This window comes from Lynx canadensis, chromosome C1, assembly GCF_007474595.2.
Source record: "Lynx canadensis isolate LIC74 chromosome C1, mLynCan4.pri.v2, whole genome shotgun sequence".
NCBI classification, from domain to species: Eukaryota; Metazoa; Chordata; class Mammalia; order Carnivora; family Felidae; genus Lynx; species Lynx canadensis.
The window spans coordinates 172,823,106-172,834,739 of record NC_044310.1 but is presented as its reverse complement, the minus strand read 5'-3'; the positions used below and the strand labels follow the sequence as shown (position 1 = coordinate 172,834,739).

General features: G+C 35.0%; 1 protein-coding gene across 1 annotated transcript in view; it reads right to left on the bottom strand.

The window, feature by feature from the left end:
- Positions 1-11,634, bottom strand: part of FSIP2 (fibrous sheath interacting protein 2) — a 97,396-nt gene that overhangs the window by 47,293 nt on the left and 38,469 nt on the right. The window contains exons 16-17 of the mRNA XM_030323753.1: positions 3,067-9,515; positions 566-3,018 (exon numbers count right to left, since the gene is read on the bottom strand). Coding sequence (XP_030179613.1) covers positions 566-3,018; positions 3,067-9,515 — 8,902 coding nt within the window. The remainder of the gene's footprint in view (positions 1-565; positions 3,019-3,066; positions 9,516-11,634) is intronic.

Sequence of the window (11,634 nt, the reverse complement as noted above, 5' to 3'; positions counted from 1 at the left end):
AACCTCTTAGAAAAGAAGTGAAAATAACTTTGTGAACATATGTTTAGACTTTAAGGATTGTAAGAATAGTGGAATACAAACAAAACAAGATTGGTAATACCTCTGTCCTTATAAATAATGACTAATAATGGCAAAGAATTCAACTGTACACCTTGGAAAGAGAAATTGCTAACCTTCAATCAATTAACTGTGTATTTGGTATGGGTATAAAGAAGTCATGCAAAAAAAAAAAAAAAAAAACAACTTTAAAAACGCTTTGGAACTTGTATCTCATAATCAACCCAAATCCCCTCCTTTAAAATAATCCCATTTTTTTCTCATCTGCATATATGGAAAACAGCAATAGACTTACTTGTTCAGATTCAAGCCAGGTGTATGTTAAACTTTTTTTCTTTCTTTCTTTTTTTTTTTGTATCCTGATATATTAAGAAGTAATTAAATACTCCACCTCCAAGGCTATTTTTAGAAAAACAATAAATGCAGCTTCTTGAATAAAAGAGCTTTTATACATATCTATTTTTTTCTGAATTATACCAACTTTTAAAGTAGGTTGTTTCTTGCTTACCTCTAGTTTCAAAGTTCTTGAAATATGTGACCACAGATGTGGTGATATGTCTTGCTACCAAATGAATTTCATTTGGACCCAGCTCGTGATCAGCAAAAGTGATGACTTTAACTTCCTTCAGGGTCTTTATCTTTGGGTATCTCTTACTTTCCCATTTTTGCAATAAAGAAAAATCTCCTCTACTGGCTTTAGGTTTTTTATTTTCTTCTTCAGGTATACAGCTGTTTTTTTTATCACACATTCTAAGCAGACTTTTTTCCTCATTCTTTTGTCCGGATATTATAGACACAGAGTTTTGCTTTGATATGAAAAATGGTTTCATTGTTTCCATGTTTTCATTAATGCGTGGTTGACTTGGAAAACCATAGCTTGATAGCACAGTACTGACAATATTTTCTGCAGCTAAACATATTTTGAGTGGAGATACAGTTGTGTGAATTTGGTTTGGCTCAACTGGTTTTAGAGTTTCATAATGAAATACTCTCGGATTTTCACCTTTTCCTATTTCTATGAATGACATGACTTGTTTTAATGCTGCTTCTGTGGATTCATTTGCTTTATTAAACAGTTTTTGTAAGACACTTCCTTCAGGGAGAGAGCTGATTCCTTTCATGGTTTGGTCAAAAAGGCCAAAGTTCGATTCCCTCGGGCTGTAGTCTTGTACTGGGTTTCTAGAGCATGATGTTATATTTTCTGAATCAAGCATTTCCATTGGCTCTGAACTTTTAATTGTACCTTCTACAGAGGGTCTGGCATATGAGGGTAAGTTCGATGAAGGCTTATGCCTTTTTTTCGTATTTTCCTCTGGATAACACACAAAACTAGGTACACTGATTTGTGAAGGATTATTTCCCAAAGTAACTTCCTTTAATTTTGACATGGGCATTTTCATATCGGTTGCCAATTCAACTTGATTAACAATATAGGTATTTTCTTTTCCTTGGAACAAACTTTCCTTTGGAAGGTTATTGATATGAGTGCACTGGTCCATTAGTGTGCCAATGATCTCACTTGCTATAACAGTCTCTTTCAATGTACTAACTAAAGATGGTTCCACTTGGCTTATTTCTTTATCTAGCTTGTTCCTAATTATACCAAGCATGTCACTCACAATATTAACAGCATATGTAAATAATTCTGAATGGAATGAGTGAACCTGTAGAAGGGTATTCTGTATGTTTTCCTTGGAAATAATAGTATTTGAATTGGGTTCATCAGAAAACTTTTTCAATGGTTGTAATTTTGGCAGCATGTTTTTGCTTAATAGCCTCTGTTGGATAGGGAAAAAGTTTTCTATAGGCATTTTCACTATTTCCGAAAACTCATATTTAGAGATATATTTAAACTGCAAATCTACAAATGACTCTAAAATGTTTAAAACCCTTTCTATAATTTCTCTAACAATTTGGTTGCTAGATCCCAGAGAAATTTGGTTTATTGTCTTTGTGTTAGATATTGGTACACTGCCGAGGATGTCCTTGATTGGCAAATCATATTTACTTTTAGTACTAATATGTTCTTTTCTACTTGCTAGAGTTTCTTGCCTACCTGGAGAGGGCACCTGGGACAAAAAACAGAGCTGTAATTTTTCAAACAGCATTTCAATAATTTCCCTTCCAAACATATTAATTTGTGCTTTGGTGTCTTCAACTCTAGTAGAGGTTCCTTTAAAATGATTATAGAACCTGCTTTCGCAATCCTTAAGATGTGGCAAATTTAAAAGTGAAAGAGAATGTTCTAATTCTTTTGTTTTTATTGGGATTTCAGTCAGCACATTTTCAGCTATCGTCATTAGTGTATACTTTTCATTTTCCATATCATTTGATTCTGCTTGCCATTTGTCAAACAATTTTTTAAATACACCTTCTTTAGGAAAAATCTGTTCTAGCTGTGAAGAAACATTTTCCAAGTAAAAACATGCTTGTTGTTTGGCAATATACTCTGCATCCGAATGCCCCTGCGTAAGTCTGAGATCATCCACATGTGAGCATTTGATTGGAGAAGCCACATTGCGGTTACTTGTAGCATATAATCCTTGCAAAACTGTGTTAACTATTTTATTTGCTGCCATGATTTGATCGAATGGTAAAGCTTTAACATTTATCATTGCTCTAGTTTGCTTCATCTTTTCAAATTCTTTCACAATTGTTTCCAGGATATTACTTACTATATCTTTGGCATACATTTTTAGTTCTGAAGTGGGCAGTTTCATTTCCAGTAAGTTTTGGGCATCACCTGTTGATTGGGTGTGTGGCAGCCCAGTGGTAACCTTGGACTGATTGCCTTTTGGAGTCTTCTCTCTAGGACCTAACTTGGTCTTGATCTTGACCTTAGAACCACTAGGTCCTAGGTGTGATTTTGTTTTAAATTTAGGCAAAGGAGTAACTTTTGATTTTGCTTTTAAACTTGTTTTAAAATCTGGTTTAGGGCTGCCCTTAGAGCCCACTTTAGAACTGTGTAGCTTTAGAGGTTGCAACTCATCAGAACAACTTTCAGGGGACAAGGTCTCTTCTAGATGAGTTGAGGCAAAATTTATGATCTTATTAAGAACTATTTGGACTAAATCTTTCCCTACTTGCAATGGCGAATATTGAAAAAAATTGTTTTCTAATAGAGAGACATTTTGACTGCCTGCATAAGGATAAACCTGCGGTATCACACATCTGGTGGGATTACACCCTTTTCCTACTTGTTTAGTTTCTTTGATGCATGCTGCTTTCTTAGACAAGGTATCATTGTTGTCAGATGCTTCTTTTTTGTTACTTTCATTTAATGATGTAACTATAGAGTACATTTTCCCCAAAACACTTTCGACTATGTTATTTGTTACGCTGTTAATCTGTGATTGAAAGTTTTTTTGTGTTATGTATGACGTTTTAATTTTAGAATTAGATACAAAGTGGGGGATTTCATTAAATGGCTGCAAATGGCCTATGATTTCCATTATTCTTTGATGAACTGTAGTTAACACTTCTTCCACTGCACTGAGCAGTGCAGCCTTTTCTTTTTGTTTTGATTTTCCATTTCTCATAAATATTTCTTCCAAAAAAATATTCTGGCTTTCTTTTTCCAATGCCATTTGGTTTTGTTCTAAAGGATATTTTGAAAACTGAGATAGTTTATTTTTCTCTTGCTCTCTTTGTCCTAGCAATATTTCATTTGATACAGTTAGTTGTGAAAATAATTGAGGATTGTCTTTTGAGTAAACACTAATTTCCTTTGCAGATCTTTTATCATATAAACTCTCTAAGATACTGTTCACAATTCCACTCACAATGATGTTTTCTTGGAATAAAATGTTGTTTGGATATGGATACATCTTTTGGATTTCTAAGTCTAAGTCATTTTTAATAAGTTTCAAAGTGGCACTGGCAATGATATCAGCATATTCCTTAAGAGTAGCTTGTGATAGATGAATTGGGGACTCAAGATTTTCTCTGTACCTTGCAAAAGTGGAATCTGTGAGTTCTTGGCTGAGGATAGTTTTAGTGGATATTTTCAGGACATTTGATTCCACTTGGCTTGATTCATGAAAGATGCTATCATCTTGTTTATAATTTTCCAGTTCCAGGCTATCAAATGACTCTTCTTTAGGCTGGAAAGCAAGAATAATTAGTGAATCTATTCTTTCTGTGGCAAAAGCTTCTAACCTATTGAAAATAATTTTAGTAATGAAGTTGGCATTTTCCTCACATGGGTCAGGAGCAGATTTATTGTCTTCTTTCTCTATTGTTATCTGACAATCATCAGCATAAGCTGATTCCAGATTTCTTGAGGATGGCCAATGCTCTGTTTGTCTTTCACTTTTTGACCCCATAAGAGGAGGCTGTTGACACTCTACTTTTGAAGATATGTCACAAACAGTCAGGGGCAATTTTGCAGAAGTAAGATTCTTTGCATTTATGCTAAGCATGACAATAGAACTGAGATTATGAAGAACAATATCCACTATATCATTAGATATCAAAATGACATCTGATTTAGGCACTGAAAGTTTTGGGATAATCTTATTTGCATCCTCAGTGAATATCTCAGAGTTTGCTCCAGAATGTTTTCTAGCTATGCTACATTTCCGAGTGGATGTGGCACAAGGTAGATTATTCTGATACAGTGTTTTTTCACAAATATCACATAAGATACCTTCAATGGTATCTTGTATTTGAAACTGAAGTACTCTTCTATATTCAGTCTTATTAAACAGCTTTTCAATAATACCTTCTTGGTGATCTGAATTAATCTCTTCCTCAGAATTGTTTTCGTCACATTTTCCTTTAGATGACACAATATCTAACACCGTGTTAACAATTTGACTTGCAATATTTTCAGAAACCACAATGTTATGTGTTAAGAAAGGACTTCTTCCCCTTTCTTTATCTAACCCATGTTTGAGTCCTTGTAAAATTTTTTTAGCCACTTCTGTTGCATATGTATTTAATTTATTTAAGGAGAGTTGGCACACTGAGTTGGTCTTTTCTGAGGTAATACGATCCACTGAGCAAGGGGAAAATTGGTCTTCAGAATACAAATCTTTGACTGATAATGCTTTGCTTAATGCATTTTTATCCAAAGCCACTGGCAATGTGAAATTGATTTTGGGACAAAAGAGAGATTTTACTTTGGAAGTAGCAAAAGTTTCTAAATTTGTTAATATTGCCTGTACAATATCTTCAACTACATTTACTTTAGCCTGTTTGTCAACACTGAATCTGGACTTAGGAGTACAAGGGTTCTTGTCTAGCACAGTAACAGAAGACTTCCCTCCATTGGTGTGTTCATGTAAAGAAACATTTGCTCTAAAGGTGATGGTTTTATACCTATTTTCACCTGTGTTTCTTTCTGGCATGGCAGCTGCATAAAGCTTATGAAATACAGTTCTAACAACATCATCTGCCACTATGATTACATCTGCTTCAGACACTAAAGGACCCATCATTTTATCTATTTTATCTATAAATTGAACAGATGTTTGAGGAATTGGCTCATCAGTGTTGTGAGGGATGCCACTTAAATGAGAGTGGGATAGAGAAAGCACGTTTAACTGATTGACCAACGCACTGTGGAAAATTTCATTCAAAATGTTTCTTATAATGGGAACGACTGGAGATTTCTGTGGTTCTTTGAGTTTCACTTCAATTTTGCTTAAGGCTCTCTCTAGAACCCACTGTTTAAGAGAATCTGATTTAGTTTCTTCTCTTAATAATGTTCTCTCCACAGTGAATTCTTTCTCTGTATGTGAGGCATCTTCAGGAAATGAATCTGATTCAGCACCTCCAGGAAGAAAATTTCCATAGGTTGGCCTGTATTGATAAGTTTTAGTGACTCCCTCTTCAGATTCAGTTTCACTAAACATATCTGAGGACACTGCATCTAAAATTAAATTGACTATATTCTTAAGCACTTGTTTCTCAGGTGGTAGGGTATTTACACTTGTCCTTAAATCTAATGAGTTCATATTTAATTCTGTTTGAATAGCTTTCAAAATAGTACTTGATATCTTTTTTGCATTCATGTATAAAGCAGACTGCAATAGTTCTTCATGTGTGTCTGTGAAAATACTGGGACTTTCACATTCCAAGTCGATCTTATTGCTTTTTTCATTTCCATCATTAACACAACCCAGAGTTTCTAAATTTCCATTAGCAAACCTTTCCAGTTTAGCAAAAACCATATTAAGAATATCTGAAGCTACATTTTTCAGTTCATTTGGATGCATTTCTTTTGTTTTTCCTGTTTTGGAAGTCACCGAAGCCATGGTTTTTGTTGTGCTTTTTGTCACCTCTTTATTACCCTCCTGAATCATCCTGGAAACTATGCTGGAGATCATGTCAGTGCATTTGGCCATTTCCTTAATAATTGAAGCAAATGACAGGCTGTCGATATCAAGAGATTGAGACTCTGAGACAGCTTTAAATCCAGAACTTACAAAACTGGTATCCGTATCAAAACTGCATAATTTTGCAAGGATGTATTCCAAAATTGTTTTGGAAATGATCTGAATATTAGACTTCAATGCAGGAGCCATTTGAGGATTTTCATTCTCTTCTCTGCCTTGTTTACTACCACAAGGTGGCTGATGGTGAGGATGGGCTCCTATGAGCTTACATAACATTTCATATAGTATTTCTCCAATACTGTCTAACACTTGCAATCTGGCATTGCCTTTGAGATCTTTTGCATTTACAACACTATGGAGAGCACAGGGAGTAGCCAAACATTTGTGAAAAGATTTTTTATCCTGCCCACTTGGCAAAATGTCTTGTTCATCAACATCGTCAGATCCATAGGAAATTGCAGGCTTTGGCTGGTCTGAAGGGAGTGAAATATTGCTTTGATCTGAATGTCCACTAGATAACATTTCACAAATACAAGTTAATAACGGAGATTCCATAAGGTCATCATTGAGATTTGAGACAAGAGATTCTAATTTATCAGTGTCAGCAAAAAATCCTTTACCTGTAAGCAATTTGGCAGGGTCTATTTCCCTATGATTTAGGGTTCTGTTACTGAGTTCTAGTTCATTCTGGATAGCACGCAAAACAATGTTTACCACTTTAGTTGTGTAAGTACTAAGTTGAGATTGTAATGAAGATTGCCTCACAACTGAAGGTTTGAAGACCATCTGCAATTTCTGACAAATGAATAACTTCAGCTTTTTAACAATTGTATTAATGATCTTATCGGCAATGTCATCTATGGGTTGAGGTTCACTTTTTTCAGATTTTAACAGAGAAGGCCTCACAGTATCTACACTGAATGAAGATAAATATTTCACTTTCTTTTCACTGTCAAGCCATATTTTTAATGGCTTTTTATTTGGTGCTTCTTTGACCATGTGAGGAGTATCAGAACTATCTAGAGAAGTTTGAACTGATGATGAAATGGAACCTTCGGTGGTATTTGGAATGCAGCTTAAGGCCTTATGGAGTATATTTAACACAGCGTCTGTTATTTCTTGAGCCACTGCACCAATTTCTGACATGGAGAACATCTTGTCCGTCCATTCTTGATGTGACAGTCCTTGAGATTTTTTTGAAACAAGAACAGAAGAAGCTGCTTTGCCACTTTTACTGTCTAAGTGATCAGAAGATAGGTCCTTGAGCATTTCTGTTAAAATACTTTTAACTATGTTTTCTGAAGCCTTTTGTATGTGATGCTTTTCATCTTGGCTGAAAATCAAACTGTCTCTATTCAGACAGGGTTTTTCCTTTACAATTTCTTTATTATTAAAAGATGGTAGCCCAGTCTTTAATCCCTCATCGCAAAATGCAACTTTGTTTCTTTGAGAAGTAGCTCCTTTAAGTGGTTTGCTATTCCTTTTGTATTCAAAGCAAGTGTTTCCTTTTTTAAACCAATTCTCAGGAACTTGTTCCCGAGATTTTGGCTTTTCATCTTTAAAAGATGAATCAAGCACATTTTTCACAATTCTGTCTATTTCTTCATTATCATCTTCAGAATAAAGGACCATGCCAGGAACATTAACAGGTGGAAATGGTCTTCTAGACATAGGACCATTTGATAATCTAGTGCCAGTAAGTCTGTACTTTCCTTCAGCGTCAGAAGGACTTCTTAGTCTAGAGTGTCTACATTGTTTAACATCTCCTTTTCCTGGCTCCTGATGCAGTTGAGTGAAAATATCATCAAGAAGCTGAAGGAATATTACTGTTTCTTCAGATGCAATAAGTCTCTCGTCATTAAGTTCAGATTGTATGTATCCTAGTATAGTGCTGATTGCTTCCTCTATATAGCCGACCAAAGAGGACTGGGAAAAAATATTTGACATTAAACTTTTTATTTCATCTTTAACAATTAAATTAGCAGCATCAGGTTCAGGACTACATTTCTTTTTGTCGGCTCTTTTGAGGGACATGTATGTTGGGTCTGTCACAGGTTGCTGATCGGAAAGTTCAACTGCATCTTCAAGATGAGGCAGTTCATTTCGCTTACAAGATGCAAGAGTCATCAGCTTTTCTAAAATGGCATGTACCATATCCTCTGCAATGTCACACATGGGTTCCACATTAGAAGGCAGTGAAGCTTTTAAAGGTTTTCCATTTGATGGACTGAGGTATTCTCTACTGGGTATTAAGCCCGGCTTAATGTCAACTGACAGATCTTCTTGTGAAAATATCTCAACACATTTTTTCTCAACTGCAGACTGTAGCTTCTCGAGCATATTCTCCACTATCTCTGAGGCTGTTGAGCAGATATCAACATTGTAAAGCAAGTCTCCCTTTTCAGGTTCACTTTGGTCCACAAAAACTTCAGCAGTAACAGAAGAAATAGAGGGAATGGCCTGTGTTAAATCAGACATTATTTCTTGAAAAATGCTTTCCAAAATCAATTCAGTTTCCCCTTTTAAGTGGCATTTAAAGTTAACAAAAACATTCTTCAAATTCTTCATTTCATCCATGGCTTTTGCTTTTTGATCAGGAACAAGTAGACTCTCTAAGCCATCTGTTTCAGTAGTAGCATCCTTAGATTTTCTTGTGCCTGTTTCAAATGATGTTAAAAGGTGGCTATCCGATTTACAAATTCTGAGCTTAGGATTTGCATATACCATACTGGTTTTATCATATTTGAGTTCTGATGTTATAGCTGGCCCTTTCACGTGGCATGTTTCTCCCACAGATGTTCTTTCGATGTGAGCAGAAGGTGGTTTTAAAGGTGTGGTTGGTTGCCTTATTGAGACGTCAACCTCAAAGGCACAGGGCTCTTGCTGAAATGTTTTAGTAGTAGTAAATGCGCAGCTTCTGTATGTAAGCTCTCCACTACATGTGCTACAGAAACTTGAACTCTCTGAAGAGAGGATGGAGTCAGAAGACCCTGGGTATGCTTTATTCCGGAACCTTTCTTCGTATTTCGTGATGGCTGGGTATAATATACTGGTCACTGTAGCTACAACCCAGGTCATTACATTCTGAATTATACTATTCAGTTCTTCAGAAGTTACCTGGAAATGAGGCAAGAAGAATGAAGAGAATATCATTTAATAACTTATTCTATTCTGGGACAGAGGGTAACATTTAATTTTTTATATAGAACAGTGCATAGCTGGATACTATCATAAAGAGAACATAATGAATTTATTTAGAATCTCAGATTAATTTCAAATTGACTTATTCTGTACTGTAGTAAAATATTTTTTTGTAGGTTTTCATTTGATTCACATTCCCTCAGAAGTTTTTTATTGTTTTTTCCCAGCATTCATTGCTGAGATAAATGACTTTTTGATGAAATAGAAAAAAAATCTCACCAAACTGCTGTCTAGCTACATAACAATGCTTCTGCAAACGTTGGCAAGAAGAAACAGTGTCTACAACCCAGAAATATTATTTAGTAATATACCAGATTATTTACAACAAAGTATTTCTCAAAACAGATGTGGTCAAAACATTTGGGTGCTTTCAGAGGCATCTGTCTGTCTAGCTAAGATGTAAGGATGAAAATAAGCCATCTCTCCTTCCCATTCTCTGCTGCAGAGGTGAATCTGTGATTTATATATATATGGAAATGACTGCAGCTAACGTTAAGAATTATTTGATAGCAACAAAAGGAAATGCTTATGGAGACTGAATCACTTTGCATTGAACAAGAGTATCAATGCAAACTATTTTAGGTAGGAAGGCTGAGAAATGATGATGCAATGAAAGAACAAATTAGATAGAAAAAAAAAGGGCTCCACTAGACTGGGGTCTGAAAGAGTCAGGAGAGGAAAAGGGTAGAGAAATTGAATTCCTCATTTTGAGCCAGAAATATAAACCCAAGGACCAGATTTGGATAACCATTTTCTTAGTAGTTAATGGTGGTGTCACAGATTACACTGGACCAAAAGCAGAAATAGAATGCATGTGTAGAATTCTATCAACCACGACTTATTTCCTGAAAATAAATTTGAGCTTGCAAAAATTCTTTTGCCTATAATAAATGAGTAATCTGCTTTTAAATTGTTATTACTCTTAAGATATAAAGGCTATAAACATAAGTAATTGACCTCAAAGTCTGGAAGGCTAGTATGATTCCTGTAAAGAGGCTGCTGATACCCCACATATTACCTTAAGTTAGCATGGAAGTATTCATATTTCAGGGCAACATTCAAAGAAAATTTAACATCTATACAACATACTCTCTCCTGATATATTGGGAGAGTATTTAGAGGCACCCTAGGGAGAGCAATTCTATCTTATTCTAATTCATGAGTCTTCCAATATATTTTTTTCACTTATTGTACAATGGCTAGTGATTTGAAAACATATTTTGGATGAAGGAATATATTGTATAATACTTGTTTTATATAATGACATCCTAAATCAAACATTTTTAAAATAAAATATAAATTTTAACAGAAAAAGTAATTGTTATAATCCACTGCAATACATAATAAACTAAGACATTCTATATACACTACTTTTGTATTCAAACTTCATTACCAGGAATAACTTTTTAAAAATCTACATTATTATTCTTAGGCTAGGTGTGAGAAAGAGTTTCTAAATTTTATATATGAAAGAGAGATATTCCAAAAGTTTTCTAAGTAGTGAAGTATAGGAATTAAAACCTAGTTTTCATTTGCTTTCCATTTTAATGTTAAACTAAGAAATATTCCCTTCAATCAAAGCTTTTATATTTGCTACACACTCTATGACTTGAGCAAGTGTCCATGGGAAAAAGTATGTCAGAGTATGTGTTGTTCTCCAACCCCTTTCTATTTCCTGAGTGGTCTGACTAGTTCCAGACTAGGGCTTTGTAAATTGGACCATATTATCTGCCTATTCCAAGTCTCAACTCATAGGTGACAAGGTACCTTTTTATGTGACATTCTATGGTGACCAGGCCACTTCTTACTAAAATGTCTAGAGCTAGACCCAGGCATCCCAGCTTACCAGCCAAGTCTGCAAAGCCATGTCACCTAATGGTTTCCCATGATAAAATAGGTTTGTGGTATTTGTTGCTGTCATGATGGCTATGTCCTTTAATGTCATTCCACACACCTCTATACCCATGAAACTTCTCTCTGAAGGGCCAACATTATCTTTTGATAAGAACTTTAGATCACTGAAAAATTTAAGAAT